The sequence below is a fragment of the Astatotilapia calliptera genome, chromosome 10 (genome assembly GCF_900246225.1).
Source record: "Astatotilapia calliptera chromosome 10, fAstCal1.2, whole genome shotgun sequence".
In the NCBI taxonomy this organism is placed as follows: Eukaryota; Metazoa; Chordata; class Actinopteri; order Cichliformes; family Cichlidae; genus Astatotilapia; species Astatotilapia calliptera.
Window position 1 is genome coordinate 13,914,502 of NC_039311.1, and position 17,027 is coordinate 13,931,528.

Below are 17,027 nucleotides of genomic sequence, written 5' to 3' on the forward strand. Positions count from 1 at the left end.
GGATCATCAGGGGTGCAAAGCCTCACAGATGATGTAATGCAGTGGGTCCCTCAGTCTGTCCTCACTCTGGACACTTGCAGGTGTCACACATAGAAATCAAATGTGTGATAAGCTGCAGGATTCAAACACAAGTGTGACTTATAAATACATGTTCATACTTTTATTCCACAATCAGAGAGAAAGAAACAGAGAGAGAGTGCAGGACAGACAGGTGACAGTCTCAGGTGTACACACTGCTACAAAACAGCACCAGAGAAGGAGGATTTAGTGTTTGTGTCATTACGAGTGCTAAACAAGAAGAGTTCCCAGATGGTACAGTGGACACATGTGTGACTCCTGTGATTAAAGCATCTTTCTTTCAGCTTAAGGAGTGAACCGTCAGCTGACTGACATGACTGACTTTAATTACGCATAAAATCATCACATTCTCTGTAAGATTAAAGTCAGCTATTGAACGGCGAATATTTTGAAGTGAAGGCTTTAAAACCAAGTTAGTACAAACGTCGCTAATGTCACATAACTTTCCCGACATGTTGCCAACAGTAATGTTTTAATGTTCTTCATTATAAAAACATTTGCGCATAAATAAGTGACATAATATTCAGTACTTACTTCTGTTAGTTTACTCTTCGTCCGCTCTGCTTCCGCCGTTTTTTTTCGGCAAAATTATCCAAACCACCGCCGCGCTATGAAGTCTGGGATATGTTGGGCCATGAAGGCTACACAGACCCATCCTTAAAATTCAGGGAAATTAAGGACACATTTGAGGGCCGCATTTCGAGCAGCCTTTGAATTGGGACAGTCTTTGTCGTGTCGCTGTGACATAATCAGCCTTAAAATGCGGCCTTTAAGGCTGCAGACCCCAAATCCGGTCATTGGTACTTCCTGGCTTGTGTAGTTACTAGGTAACAAAAGCTCAACACTGCCCCTAGCGTCCTGGAGCACTTCCGTTGTGTTTTGGAGTTTGCGCGTGTTTTGGGGTTTGCGTGTGTTTTGGGGTTTGCACGTGTTTTGTATTTTGCACGTGTTTTGTATTTTGTACGTGTTTTGTATTTTGCATGTGTTTTGTATTTTGCACGTGTTTTGTATTTTGCACGTGTTTTGTATTTTGCATGTGTTTTGTATTTTGTAAGTGTTTTGGAGTTTGCACGTGTTTTGTATTTTGTACGTGTTTTGGAGTTTGCATGTGTTTTGTATTTTGTACGTGTTTTGTCTTTTGCATGTGTTTTTTATTTTGTAAGTGTTTTGGAGTTTGCACATGTTTTGTATTTTGTACGTGTTTTGTATTTTGCATGTGTTTTGTATTTTGCACGTGTTTTGTCTTTTGCATGTGTTTTGTATTTTGCATGTGTTTTGGAGTTTGCACGTGTTTTGGATTTTGTACGTGTTTTGGATTTTGCACGCGTTTTGTATTTTGTACGTGTTTTGTATTTTGTACGTGTTTTGTATTTTGCATGTGTTTTGTATTTTGTAAGTGTTTTGGAGTTTGCACGTGTTTTGTATTTTGCATGTGTTTTGTATTTTGTACGTGTTTTGGAGTTTGCATGTGTTTTGGATTTTGTACGTGTTTTGGAGTTTGCATGTGTTTTGTATTTTGTACGTGTTTTGTCTTTTGCATGTGTTTTTTATTTTGTAAGTGTTTTGGAGTTTGCACATGTTTTGGATTTTGTAAGTGCTTTGGAGTTTGCACGTGTTTTGGATTTTGTATGTGTTTTGGATTTTGCATGTTTTTTATATTTTGTACGTGTTTTGTCTTTTGCATGTGTTTTTTATTTTGTAAGTGTTTTGGAGCTTGCATGTGTTTTGGATTTTGCACGTGTTTTGGATTTTGTAAGTGTTTTGGAGTTTGTACGTGCTTTGTCTCTAGGGGCCACCGTACAATTCAATTCAACAGCATTTACATACAAATGAATTGAACTGAACTGAATTAAAGAAAAAACCCAACAATCCCCTATGAGCAAGCACTTGGCGACAGTGGGGAGGAAAAACTACCTTTAAAAAGGTAGAAACCTCCGGCAGAACCAGGCTCAGGGAGGGGCGGCCATCTGCCGCGACCGGTTGGGAGGGGTGGAGCCGATGACAAATGTATACACAACTAAATATTAAAGCAAATATGCTTTAAAATTGATGTTTAGGGACTTGAAGTAACTGTTAATATTTTAGTTGTATATAACTTTGATTTTATAGGAGACAGAGTTGAAGTCACTTAAGTGAACAGTCTCAGAAACCAGTTGTGCTTCTTTTTCTTTTTTGGCTTTTCTCTCGGCATGTTGTCATCTCGGGCCTCTGGATTTTCTGGTTTGGTAGTACTGGCCTCCTCTTTTTCTTGCTTATTCTCCTGGAGTGTCTCGACTTGGGCTGGAGAATTTTCTGCTTCGTTAACCCTGGTCTCTTTTTGATCTATGGTCTCTTTTTTGGCTGGAGAATGATCCTGATTGCCAACGTTGGACTCGGTCTCTTCCTTCTTTCTTGTCTCTTGCAGAGACCGCAACGACTCCTGAAGAATGATCTTTTCATCTTCTGTTTGCTTGAGTTGTTTGCGGATTGTTGTGTTCTCCTGGTTTTTCCTCTCTACAATCTCCAGGTAGAAAGCTCTGGTTTTTTCCAGCTCTTCTTTTACGTTTTGGACCTCCAAATTATTTGCCTCACAAACAGCCTCACTGAGGCAGAGTTTGACTATGAGCTCAGCGAACTCACAGGGGGCTCTTTCTTCCTGTTCTTTACGTTTTGCAACTTCCTCTGCTAGGTTTTTCTGTGTTTTGAGGAGCTGCTCGCGGAGTTGTTGGATCTCTTCCTGCTGTTTTTTACATTGGACCTCCAACTCAGCTTCCCGAACAGTTTTCACCTCTGTAGAGTCTGTGTGTGGAGCTTCTGTAGTTTGTGTTGAAGCGTCCACACTCAGCTCTGCAGCTGTGACAGCTGTGTTGCTGTCTTGAACAGGAGCCTCACGCACATCAGGGGTGAGATTCTCCTCGGGTCTGCTTCTGCGAGCCTGTTCCAGTTGTTTTTGGAGCTCAAGAATGGTTTTCTCAGCATTTCCTCTGCAGCACTGTAGCTTTAGGCGAAGCCAATCATTTTGGGATTTAGCCGCAGAGGCTTTGTGGTTCGCTGCTGTCATATTGTAGAGATTGGTTTTACTCATGTGCTGAGCCTCCTGCAGGTGAAATCTCAGTGCAGCCATTTCATCGGTCTCACTATATGGACATTTGCCATCATTTGGCATTAAGTGAGGATTAGGCTGTGGTTGAGATGGTCCATCATTGGTTCTAAAGTCAGGCTGATGATGCACAGGCCCTCGGTTCGGTAAAAACGGTGGCTTGTACCAATGCTGCCCAGGCCCATTATTGGGGTTAAAGTGGGGATTGGGCTGATGTGGCCCATGCCCTCGATTGGGTCCAGGGTTTCTGGCTCTGGGGTTTGGGTTTGCATTTCTTTGCTTTTTATTCTTATTTTCACCCTTTGGTTTGGCAGATGAAGTCACCTCATTTGGTGCCCGGTTTTTCCCTCTTTGCTTTGGGTTTGGCTGCTTCGCTTTTGTGTTAGGGCGAACAGCGGCCGATGAGGTTCCTTCCTGGGGATCAAGGTTTTCCTGCACACTCTGCATTCTTCTTGTCTTTGCTCTTACAATGTACAATGAAGATTTTTTTCTATTCGATCAGGGTTTGGACTTGTGTTCGTGGCATACACTGAACGTTTCAAATCTTTTTCCTAAAGGTTGGCTCGCGGTGTGTTCCTAAAGAATCGCACAGTTCTGAGACATACTGAGAGCACGCGGTGGTCCTGTTTAAGGACTTTTGAGATGATGTCACGTGCCCCTTTGATCTGTTTCCTTTGATCTAATAGAGCAAATTGAGTGTGATGTCATTAACTTAGCAGAGAATCTTGTTTGTCTTTGAAATAGAATTCTACCAAACTTAAATTAAAAGCTTTAATTTTGTACGAGATGTTAAATTCCCAATCTAAAGGCCAAATCTATCCGAGATCTTTAGGAGAAGATTACACAAATAGCTCAGAAGCTTCATTAAATGTTTCTGCATCAACATGTTTTCCATATACATCTTTAAAAATATTTTCTATTCGCCTAAACAAATTTGAAAAGAGTCTTTGTCATATTAATTTCAGTCCTAATGCAAAAAGGAGAGTTTTTCAAAGCTTCAAGTTTAAAAGAAAATCATTTTATTTAACACTATCAAGTTGCAGATTTGCTATATAAATTGCAAGTCTGAAATAGGTGAGTTTTAAGGGGCATTCACTCAGGACAAAATAAATTATTTGCTTTCTGTGTCAGACTTGCAAACTTATAAATACTGCAGGGATGCGTGCATGAGTTAATGCTGTAGAGGAGACAATAATCAGGCAACAAACTGCTGCCATAGCCGCTCCTTAAATATCTGGTCTTGACTAAGCTTAAAATATGAGTGCTGAAAACTCCTCTGATGCTATCCAGTGGTATGTTCAGTGCACTTCACTATTCCTGTTAATAGAACATCTGAAAAAGAAAGAAGTAAAAAGTCATGCTGTCATAGTAAAAGAAGTCCTTCTTAAACTCAGAAAAATCTGCATTTGAACCACATAACAAAAATATTTTAAAGATCTGGCCTCAGATTTATTATTTTAGTGTTTAGAAAGCCCTTCTACACATATCTGAGCAGCTTAGTAATTTTCTTTTTAGTTTCAGGAAAAAATGGTGCTCCCAACTAAGCACAGCGGGGTAAAATAAGCCGAATAACACGCTGTATTGTGGGCTGGTTACGCTGTCAACAGGTAAGCATTTTTCCAGTGATATGGGTGAAGAAAGAAACATATTTACAGTGGCTTGCAAAAGTATTCGGCCCCCTTGAACTTTTCCACATTTTGTCACATTACAGCCACAAACATGAATCATTTTTATTGGAGTTCCACATGAAAGACCAAAACAAAGTGATGTACACGTGAGAAGTGGAATTAAAATCATACATGATTCCAAACATTTTTTACAAATAAATAACTGCAAAGTGGGGTGAGGATTCTCTTTGGCATCCACAGATGCAACAGCTCATAACTAAATGGTGCAAACAGACGTGAATCCACATAAATATACTTTTCATATCTGAAAGTCCTGAAGAGAACAGTGTTATGTAAAAAAGTAGAAAATTAGCTTTTGGTTGAAACTTTCTTTTTTGTAACAATGCTCTGTGGCAATAAACCTTACACCACTGGAAAGCCTTTTTATTTCCATTGAAATTGTGGCACATTTGCAAGTAATAAGCAGCACTTGTGCAATTGTTCCAACTCCTGGTAAACTGAAGACAGATTCAACCATCTGTGTGTTGAAAAATATTAATGAAATGCAGCCAAGAGGCCCATGGTGACTCTGGACGAACTGCAGAGATCTACAGCTCAGGTGGGGGAATCTGTCCATAGGACAACTATTAGTCGTGCAGTGCACAAAGTTGGCCTTTATGGAAGAGTGGCAAGAAGAAAGCCATTGTTAACAGAAAACCATAAGAAGTCCCGTTTGCAGTTTGCCACAAGCCATGTGGGGGACCCAGCAAACATGTGGAAGAAGCTGCTCTGGTCAGATGAGACCAAAATGGAACTTTTTGGCCAAAATGCAAAACGCTATGTGCGGTGGAAAACTAACACTGCACATCACTCTGAACACACCATCCCCACTGTGGTGGTGGCAGCATCATGCTCTGGGGGTGCTTCTCTTCAGCAGGGACAGGGAAGCTGGTCAGAGTTGATGGGAAGATGGATGGAGCCAAGTACAGGGCAATCTTAGAAGAAAACCTCTTGGAGTCTGCAAAAGACTTGAGACTGGGGCGGAGGTTCACCTTCCAGCAGGACAACGACCCTAAACATAAAGCCAGGGCAACAATGGAATGGCTTAAAACAAAACATATCCATGTGTTAGAATGGCCCAGTCAAAATCCAGATCTAAATCCAATCTGTGGCAAGATCTGAAAACTGCTGTTCACAAACGCTGTCCATCTAATCTGACTGAGCTGGAGCTGTTTTGCAAAGAAGAATGGGCAAAGATTTCAGTCTCTAGATGTGCAAAGCTGGTAGAGACAGACCCTAAAAGACTGGCAGCTGTAATTGCAGCAAAAGGTGGTTCTACAAAGTATTGACTCAGGGGGCTGAATAATTACGCACACCCCACATTGCAGTTATTTGTAAAAAATGTTTGGAATCATGTATGATTTTCGCTCCACTTCTCACGTGTACACCACTTTGTGTTGGTCTTTCACGTGGAACTCCAATAAAATTGATTCATGTTTGTGGCTGTAATGTGACAAAATCTGGAAAAGTTCAAGGGGGCCGAATACTTTTGCAAGCCACTGTAAATATTTAAAAGGAGATGCGTAATAACTAATAAGACGACTACTGTTTAAACGATGTCTTTGAAGCCCTTATGGTACATGTTACACAACTTTCCTTCATCCCAACAAGACTGAGGTGCCCACATAGTTGACACATACAACTGATTATGAATGCACTACTTAACCATTCCTATTTTTACATCATCTACTTGGCTTTATTATTGAAAGTCTGTGGACACTCTGACTTGTGCATAGCTGATGTGAAGTATGATGACCACTACCTGACTTACACCATCAACAACAGGGCAGCCAAAGCTTTGTTGTTAACAGATTGCATGAAAAGGCAAAATGTCTCATTCTACACTTGTGTTCGGTAAAGTTGTATTCACTGCAAGTTCAGGCAGTTCTACTTGGAGACTGGGTGAAAATATTATCATGCTTCCAAAACATTCAGATTTTATAAAAATAAATAAATAAATGATCCCCTTATTACTCCTTCCATTTGAGCATCACCTGGCCAAACCTGGGGCTATTCTAGGGCCTTTCACCTTGAGACAACTGTTGTTATCATTTGACTCCATATAAATAAAACTGAATTGAATCCAACTATTTGCTGGCAAACAAAAACTCCCAAACAGCTAAAATACTTTGCTTTATTATCTTTTTTAACAAATACGCTGAAGTACATCCACAACAACACAGTTGAGATCTCCTTTTTAATCAAGTGTTTACATCTACACGCTTTGTACAGATCTGTATACAAAACAATAATTTACGTCCCATAGAAGTCTAGTTACACTTAACTATACAACAACTTGTAAATGAAATAAATATAAAACAGATAATCACAGGTGATAACAAAAAAATGAAAAAAAAAAAAAAAATGTAAAAAGCCAAAAGTACATGTACACCACCAGCACCTGTCTTCTGAAGTTGCATCTAAAAAGATATACATGTTTCCCTTTCTACAGGCAAAAGTACATCTGTGTAGGAGAAATCAGAGTTCAGTCCTTAGTTTTATAACAGCAGCACCAGATATACTATTCAACTCTCATTTAGACCAGACACTTATATTAGGACACTGATCTGGCATATTTTTTATAACCCAGTCTAACATTGGTAGCATACTGATACTTGCAGATTACCCTTTTTCAGTGATTTAAAAGATATGTCAATTGTTACAAAAAAAAATTTTTTATGAACAGTTCATCAGTTTTCAAAAGAAATTGAGGAGGAAACATTTTCCTCTCTTCACATATTTTAAAAATAAAAAAAAAGAAAGAAAAGAAAAAGTCATGTCAAATTAAAAGGATTTCACTTCCGAGAAAGCATTAATGCGTTAATTTAAAAAAAATAAAAATAAAAATAAAAATAATACTGTTAGTGAGGGTGTCATCTCTACAGCTTTGGGCACTTGTTCTGAACAACGTACAGTACGCTTTTGGACTTGTAACAGAAATATTGGACATTTGATAACCAAGCATTGAGGGCAAGTGACAGCGTTCGGATTTGTGTGCACGTGTGAAACCTTATTCACCAACATGATGCATCCAGTTTCTCACTGTGTTTTTGTAGCAAATCAATGAGCATAAACCCCCTGCCGACGAAGCTTAGAGTGACTCCCCCTCTGCCTGTATTTGTGAGTTTAGTCAACGCACCAGGAAGCATTATGTTACAAAGTGGTCGGGTCAGAGCAAAGGAAGCACAACGGCTGCGCTGCTTTTTTTGTCCCTCAAGCTCCCTCTGTTTCTTTCTCTCTCTCCCACTCACACACACACACACGCGCTTTTTTTACCAAGTGCTACTGGAAACAGGTTGTTAATCCAAACTGCTGTTAAATACATTTTAAGAAAATTATGCAAACATTTTTAAAATTACACATCTGTTTTTAAGACAAATAATTAGGACCATTCTGATTGAGAACTGATTGCTATTTGCAAAAGTTAAAAAAAAAAAAAAAAAAAAAGTGTATCTACAAAGAGACATCTGCACAATCTGCCATGCACACTGTCACCACCAAGGGACATGCAGTTAAAAGTGCGAGTCTACAGAGGGGCTTGGTTTGCTAACTCTGACAGAGCATTAATGTTATCTACACGTGTATACATATCTGAACAAACAGTAGGCCGAGGATTTAAAAAGAGCAAAACAACAGAATGGACCGAGTGCAGCACACACACTCCGCACTACTTCAATGTGAATGGCGACGTGCCGAGGGCGCGGTGGTCGGGGTCTGACGGATGCTTCAACATTGTTCTTTGCTGTGGCACAGTATTTGGCTCAGTCAGAGTCACTCTGCCTGCACCACATCTTTGTGGTGACGCATGATATGCTGGTTCTTCTCCGAGGGTCGTCGGAAGCCCTTCGAACAGATCTCGCAGCGGTGCGGGTAGTCCTTTGTGTGAATGGAAATCACGTGGCGCTTGAAACCCGACGCGTCGCCGGTACTGTAGTCGCAGTACTGGCACTGGTAAATCCGCCTTTCTTTTTGTCCTTTGCCAATAACTACAGTCACGCTGCTGGCTAAGCTGGCCGCGCTAACTCTTGCCGGCGGACCAGAGCTGCTCGACCCGCTGGGCCCGGACTTTTTCGGCGTCACAGCAGGAGTGTGCGTTTCTGTCCTCTTGGTCTCACTCTTTTCAGGTGAGGCCTGTTGCTCCTTTGTGTGGACTGACAAGATGTGGCGACTGAGAACAAAGGGGTCTGCGATTTTAAAGTTGCAGTGCCGGCACTGATGGACTTTCTTAGTACGGTGGGATACCGAGTGCTTCTTCAGTTCAGACGGCCGGTGGAAGCCTTTCCCACAAACGGCGCATTTGTGGGGATAGTCCTTGGTATGAACAGATATGATGTGACGCTTCAGGTCACTGGAGTTGGAACTTTTGTGATCACAGTGGGCACAATGGTGGGTCTTATTCTCCTCGTGCGTTAATCCATGCTGCATTAACTCCTCCTCCTCTGCAAACGTCTGGAAACAGCGCTCACATTTGTATGGCATCTCTTTGCTATGCTTAGTCTTGATGTGCGTTTTGAGATTAGAGGAATCGGCTGACTTATAGTCGCAGTACAGGCAGGAGTAAGGCTTCTCGCCGGTGTGAGTGCGCATGTGTTTCTTTAACTCCGAAGGATGTCGAAAGCCTTTGCCACATTCCACACAGATGTGGGGGAAGCTTTTGCTGTGAACTGCCAATAAGTGTCGATTGAGCAGCCCTTGCTCGGCAGTTTCATAGTCACAAAACTTGCATTTATGCATCTTGGTGGGAGGTGGAGGTGGCTGGCTCTTGGGCTCCCGGTGGTGGTGCTGCAGTCTGTGAGAAAATAGTGCCGCCTGCTGGTGGAACTCCTTGCCACACATTTCACACTCGAAAGGGGCCTTGCTGCTCAGAGCATGCACCTCCATGTGATTGTGGAGGCTGGCTTTCTTGTTGGTGGTAAAATCACAGTCTGTGCATTGGTACTTTTTCCTGGTCAAAACATCCTGGTGGTGATTCTTGGTGTGGCGTTTCAAGAAGCCTCGTGATTTGAACTTCTTACCACAGAGCATGCAGGGGTAAACGGTGAGAGGCTGACCATATGGACCGATGATAATGGCTGGAGAGAAAGAGAAAAAATTAAAATTCAATTTGAGAAAAAATAAATAAATAAAAGGGAGAAGGAAATGACCACATCGCTGGTCATTTCCTTCATAAACAGAATCTTTTTTTTTTTTGTTTTTTTTGAAGAACAGTGTTTATCTTCAGTATTTCAATACTGGTGAAATTATATATATAAATTAAATGTTTCGCTGTACAATATTGAATATGAACTGAACTGAAAATTAAAGCAACAAAAGTAGAACATGTACTGTGCAGCAGCACACAGTAATTGTGTGCTTTTAATCAAGCTTAGTGTACAAATAAAATCTGAATTCAATGTCAACCAGCTTTTACTGCTCAGAGACAATCGTATTTAAATAAAGAGGTGTCATCAAAACAGCCCATCGGTACAATAAACCGGATAAACTAGTTAACTGTTGCTAGCAGGAAAGTCATAAACAATGAGCCCTTTTAAACTGTGCTAACCACTATAAAAAATAAAAATCATATTATGTATTATATTGAGTGCTAATGCCAAATACAAACAGGCATGATTTTAGAATAAATAAATAATGCAGTTATTTTTTTATACAAATTGCATATTTTCTCAGTTTTTCTCATAATTGCCTTTTAGGATGTAATGTGTTACAACTGCCAGGAGTGGGCGGTAATGCACAATGAAGCTGCTCGTTAACAACTATTAAACAAGATCAGCAGAAATTGTTGCTTCTAACACAGCGGTCTCCAACCTTTTTTGCGCCACGGACCGGCCTTTAAGGTGTCGCGGATAAATACAACAAAATAAAACTAGTACCAGTACCGAAAAAAAGAAGATTTATTCATAACACACGTGAAAAGACCCAGGAAAACCAAGTAAACGATAACAAAATGACGCTGAAAACCGATAAAAACCCTGAAAACTATACATTTCACACCTGAGCCTCAACTCTCGCGGCCCAGTACCAAACGACTCACGGACCGTTACCGGTCCGAGGCCCGGGGGTTGGGGACCGCTGTTCTAACACACTGAACTGGTTTGGATGGTGCTGTACAAACTGTAGAAATATGCACAGCCAACAATGTGAAAATAACAACTACGCTTAGTTATACCACACTCTTAATTTACTTAAGAAAAAAAAAAAGAAAAAAAAAAAAGGGCACTGGTGTAAAAAAACCCTCACTATTATAATATATCTCAAAATTAATTGTTACTGATAGAGCCACTGCTTTCATCATCTCTTCTGCTATTCAGTCCTAAAAAGACTAGACAAATCCTCATTTTTATCCAAACAAGCCTGAGAAGTCTGTGTCTGATTTGTGCCGTTCTCACCTGTCTGGACTTGTCGAGGCTCTGACCGCCTCTTGGTCTTGTTGCGCTGTCTGTTGATTTCGTCCACCCCGTCCGATTCGTCGATATGCAGCAGCGCGCTGGCTGCACCGTTCCGGTTCTCACAACTCTCACTATCTTCTGCACCTGTGAGAAAAACGGCACGTCTTTGGCATATAAACAAACAAAACCGGTGCGTGTAAAGCTTAACCAGGACACCAAGAGACGTGGTTGATGCACAGGCTTCCAGTGTGGTTTTTAAAGCAATTTAATAGACAAGGGTGCTGACCATAAGCAGCTGCCCAGGCCACAGGCATGAAGTCCTTGCTTAGAGACACGCTGTCATACGAGCGGTCGTGAGTTACTGGCTCTTCGCCTCCTACCACCACCTCCATATAAACCTCATCAGTCACCTTGGACCCACCTGTAGATGAGCCCAACAGGTACAAAACCAAAAAACTGGTGACGTTCAGTTTCATGACAGCTGTCCCCGCTCCTTGCATCCAGATGACTCACCGTGGTTTCCTTGATTGTGATGAGAATCCCCGACAGACATGTAAACCATCTTCTCTCTGAGCGTATGGCCCGAAGACTCTGTTAACGCTACGTTCTCTGTGTCCCCGTCACTGATGTCAACAGATTCTCCTGCACAATGAAACTTAAGTTCAGTTCTCTACTTTCTGAAAAATAGACCCAAATAGAAAGGCTTTCTGCAGGATTCAGCCAGTATTATTTATTATCATGATTCTTTTATTAACAGAAAGCTAACTGCCACTCACCCATGTCATCTTCCCCAGAATCAGCCTTGAAGATGTAGACCTTTATCACCTCTTGTCCATCCTCATCTTTCTCCACTTCCTGGTCCTCCACAGCTCCTTCCACTGTCACCTCTGTTCCATCCTCAGACACCATTTTACCAGCTTCATCCACTAGCAAAGGGACACACATCAGACTTGATTAAACAGAGTCACCAGCAGAGACTTTGTAGCAGTTTAATTATGACATACTGGAAATATTTACATGAAATGAGTGCAAATAAGGTACTCAATCGTTTAAGAAGCTTATCTAAATATTAAATCTAAAGATCAAAACTTATCATGATTTAGTATGATCGCTTATAAAAAACAAAAAAAACAACAGCAACAAAAAACCCTTCAATTCCACCTTTTCAAACTAACATCTTCATAGCATTTATGAAGAAAATCTCCGGGTACTCAGGGAAATTAGAGTAAATGAGTCCACCCCCCCCCCCACAAAAAAAACAAAAAACAAAAAAAACTGATCTTTTGTTTTGTTTCAATGCAAACTACTACTATGCAAGAGAAAGAAGTTGTACAGTGTGTCTGTCCACAATTTTGTAATTTTAAATAAGCCTGGGAAAAACAAAAACACAAACTGACCACCTCAGCTCATTATGTGGCTATAAGTGTGATATTTTTTCCCCAGCAGGGGTGTGCACATGCAGTAGTTATGTAGCTGGATGTGCAAAGTAACTAAGGCAAACTAAGCCAAACACATAAGTGCTTCAACTTGTACAATATATAATAACAAGGAAAACTTGACACATTCAAAAACACATTGAAAATGAGAAAGATTTGCTTATTTACATTCAATTCAGTTTTATTTATAAAAAAAGCTGAACAATCATACGATCCCCTATGAGCAACCACTGAGTGACAGTGGGAGGGAAAAACTCCCTTTCAACAGGTAGAAACCTTTAACAGAACCAGGCTGAGGGAGGGGCAGCCATCTGCCACCACCATGGCAGTTGGGCTGCCACAGCACAATGAGCAAGCTACATATGGTTAAAACCATTGATTTAATTTCACAGGGGTACTATCACTGTGCTAATCTATAAACTGTGTTTACATTAGTTGTTGAGGTCTACGTTTCTGCAGGTGGGAAGGTGCATGTTAGCCTACACTGTAGATTTAAACCTTTCGTCCTGTCATTTACATGGATGTTTCCTTTTAAATGCACCGCAAATGCATATAAATTTTCCATCTCTCCAAGCGACAGATATTATACAGATAATAATAATAATAATAATAATAATAATAATAATAATAATACAACAAACCAAAGACATGTATGCTAAGTGTAAATGCAGCACAGTCTAGTAAACTTACAGGATATCATTAGATAATCTCCACAGCCATCTTGGTCATCGTCCTCCTGCTGCTCTGGGTCCAGCCCATCTTCAGGGATGTCTCCCATGGCAACACCTTCCTCCTCACCGTCCAGAGCCATCACACAGGTTTCTACAGCAACATCTTCATCTTCATCGCAGTGCACGTACTCAGAAACCACATCCTCAACAGCATCCTGGATCACAAGCTCGTCTGGGGCGAACCTGTGAACTGCCATGCCTTCCCCTTCGCCTTCTGACACCAACACAGTCTCTTGAAGCTCCACAACAAACTCCTGCCCGCCGGCACCACCTTCATCTAGAAGAAGCAGGATTGCATGGTTAACCAGATAACAGTGAAGAGCAAGGGTTTATTGTGTGATAATGATTTAAATGGTCATACAGTCATAATATGACTTTGCTCTGGATGGTCATGTCATCTCCTTCCAAACAACACTTTAACTCAAATATTTAAAGTTATCTGGCTATCCACAAAAAAGAAAGAAATCCTGCTAGTACTATTGTACTTCTCATACCAGCAAGACGTACTCTGTAAGTATAAGCATTGCTAATTACCCGATCCGTGCAATATTATTTTAGGCTCTTCAGAATGTATTGCAAGCCTGGTGACATCCTCATCCATTGTCCTCGCACTGCATTTGTTACTGGACAGCTGAAACCAAATGATAGACAGCTTAGTATCAAGTAAGCACAGGCAGAAAAGTATGCAGATAATAGGTTACTTATATATTGTAATGCTGTTACACACCATTGCCCTTCTTATACAATATTTTACAGGTGTACGGTTATGCTTTTCTGTATGACACTCAGAGCAGCCACTCCAGGTTACTCAGGACACACACACACACACGATATGTGATGAAAGCACTGCTGCTTTGACAGCCTCAAGCCACTGGAACTAAAAAAAAAAAAAAAGATTTAAAAAAAAAAAAAAATCATATGTTTATGTCCCAAATCTGCTTTAAATCCATTTCAATTTGTCAGAGTTACCACACGAGCTGCTAATGCAAACGTGGCCAACATCGCCAAATGTTAGCCCAACAATGCTGGTGTCATTTCTTTTCCACACTACCCCATGAAGCCCCTAATGTGCCTGGCATCCAGCGTGTTTTCAAAAAAAGACTTAGTATAACTTGTTGAATCACTGTAACGTGAATCACATGATACAGACCAGTGGCCTGGCATTGTACAAGTACTGTAGCTTGAGCAGTTCCTTAACAAAGTGGTTCTCAAACTTTTTATGATATGCTCCACTTCAGAAGCCCTCAACAGAGAAGCATAAAGTATATTAAATCAACTTTTAAAAGTCATCTTTTTTCCCCCCACTTTGGTTGAGTCCATGCTTTTCTACAGTCACCCACACTCCTCCATCACTGGCCTTTGCTGCACAATTCCCTGCTACCACCATAACAGTTAATGCCTATCCTTTCAAGATTCACTTTACAGCAAACGGGGCATGTATGGACATCTGTGGGCTTGATACTGTAAACATGGTGTACACTCACTAACCTCAGTTCTCGTTTTGTCCCATAGAAAGTGTGCTCTTCTCTGCCCTGGAGCATTAAAAGCCGTCAAGCATCCAAATCAGGCTTCAAAGACTTGATTGTTACCTCACAGTACTCTATAAACCAACTTTTGAATCGAACTTTATCAAGAACAACCCTGGTTAAAATCGCGCTGTAGCCTTGCCTTGGCTCACGCAGTGTTTCTTTGTGAAGATCCAAATTATTTGACCTTTAATTCTCACACACACACACACATAAACCCCACGACTTCAGCTTTGTGGTTTTAACCTATTTTTAAAAGGGACACCACAAAATTAAAAAATAATAATAAATAAAATGTGCTTTACACTGTTAGCTCGTGTATGCGATAACGGACAGAAACTAAAATGACCAGTGCCATTATTGTCATGCCCGCATCACTACAGTTAACAGAATCAAATACACGTTTCGCCTCCCCACCCAAAAAATGGAGGTAAAGTTGAGCTAATGTAGGACAAGAAAAACAACACAGATATCTCTCTGAAACTAACACAAGGGAACACTGAGGTGTAAACAGAAAACGATGCAACCGGGTTGCCATTTAATTTCCACTGAATGTACCATCCCCCCACCTCCAGGTGGAAAAATATGACAACGGTGTGAGGAAGATGTGCGGCACAACCCCGCATCACTTGTGCTCAAAAGACACCGACATCACATAAAAAAATAATTAATTTTAAAAACTCGGGCGATCGGACACACTACGAGAAATCTATAGCACAACACAAATCCCGATGAGGTGATTCACGGCAATGTCTTCAATTGACCACTGGAGGAAGATTAGCACTGATTACACATGCAAAGCCCGACTGTCACGGTGCAAACAGACGTTTAGAAAAGGCTGATTGCACGCACACATACAGATGCGAAAAGATAAAGATGCAAAGAAACGAGGCTTTCGTTAAGTGCACACTTATGTCGCTCTGTACCGGCCAGCTAGCGAGAGGAGGGCTGAACCCACACACACACATACCTTTTCTACAACCAATTTCCATCACACAAGCGTCCGCCATTTTGTTAGCTTAACTGCTGGACGAATGCTAATTTTAACGTTTATTAAACTACTCCTCGGCGACGACAAGGTGTCAGACGAAACTGAGGCTGAATGGTGCGTTGCATATCAGCCGTCAGCTATCGATAACAAATGCCGATGGTCAACTACGACAGACGAATATACAATCCCTTTTTTCCGGGTGGCTCGCTAGCTAACGGGATAGGCCTGATTTGCCAATTACGGCCTCTATTGAGGCCCCGGCCCAGAAAAGAAAAGGCCCAACCCTTTGCGGCCTCTCAGAAAAAATAAAGAAATAAATTAAAATACAACATGCATGTAAAAAACAAAAGGCCACGGGCACGTACAAATGCAAACACAGCTCTGAAATCGGACGCCTTTGGCACAAAAACGAGCCGCGTACCAGATTCGTGCTGCAGGGATGCCTCTGTCCGCTCCTCGGCTTCCCAGGCCGCCTGGTTCCCCCAGACTCGGGCAGGATTCAGTCGGGAATTTTGTGTTATTTGGGCGGGCCGGAGAGGAGAAGAGAAGGAGGGGTTAGGGGTTGATTCAGGAGCACCGCTGAAAGCAAAGCAGGACGTCTCGAGCCAGATCTTGTCATGCTACAGCCCCCCGCTCCTCCAGCTCCGAGGCCGCCGTCAGCACGACACGTCACAGCCCGAGAGCAGCAGGAAAATGCGGAAGGGTTGTGGTGGAAATCAGCCCGACAGGCACCAAACAGGCCATAATCTAAAGAACAACGCGGGTCGTGTGAAAGCGTGCGTTGCAGCGGTAACTCTAATTAGTTTATGCTCCATGGCTCGGTGTATCAGCAAATAATTTGACTGAGGACTACGTCAGTTCGCGCCAAACAACAGAGTGCATCACAATAAAAGGACAATTAAACTATGACCTCAAGATAGAGAGCATTGCTTCAACATTTAAACAAACCGACGACTGCCCTATTTTATGAATGAACCTATCACTTCTGCAGTTTTGTTAAGCCTACAAGTATAGCTGTTTTTCCCCACATCTGCAGCACAACTGTACCTGGGTAGTTTATGTTCTCCCAAATAGTGTGTTAACTGCGCTTCTTTTGAACTCCATTAAAAGTGATCTAAAAAGAAAATAAAACT

General features: G+C 41.4%; 1 protein-coding gene across 5 annotated transcripts; it reads right to left on the minus strand.

Annotated features, from left to right (window-relative positions):
* Nucleotides 1–6,944: 6,944 nt before the first annotated feature.
* LOC113030776 (zinc finger Y-chromosomal protein 1) lies at nucleotides 6,945–16,853 on the minus strand. 5 transcript variants are annotated; one of them, XM_026182479.1, is made up of 8 exons: nucleotides 16,316–16,853; nucleotides 13,912–14,008; nucleotides 13,337–13,654; nucleotides 11,987–12,136; nucleotides 11,724–11,852; nucleotides 11,497–11,631; nucleotides 11,211–11,354; nucleotides 6,945–9,896 (listed from the first exon to the last, which is right to left on the minus strand). In XM_026182479.1, the coding sequence occupies exons 2-8, from the start codon at nucleotides 13,976–13,978 to the stop codon at nucleotides 8,596–8,598; spliced, it is 2,244 nt and encodes a 747-aa protein (XP_026038264.1). In that variant the 5' UTR covers nucleotides 13,979–14,008; nucleotides 16,316–16,853; the 3' UTR covers nucleotides 6,945–8,595. The 5 variants fall into 5 exon arrangements, with proteins under 5 accessions (XP_026038264.1, XP_026038266.1, XP_026038265.1 ...); XM_026182481.1 differs by lacking the exon at nucleotides 16,316–16,853 and adding an exon at nucleotides 16,260–16,283; XM_026182480.1 differs by lacking the exon at nucleotides 16,316–16,853 and adding an exon at nucleotides 15,874–16,133.
* Between the last annotated feature and the right edge of the window lie 174 nt (nucleotides 16,854–17,027).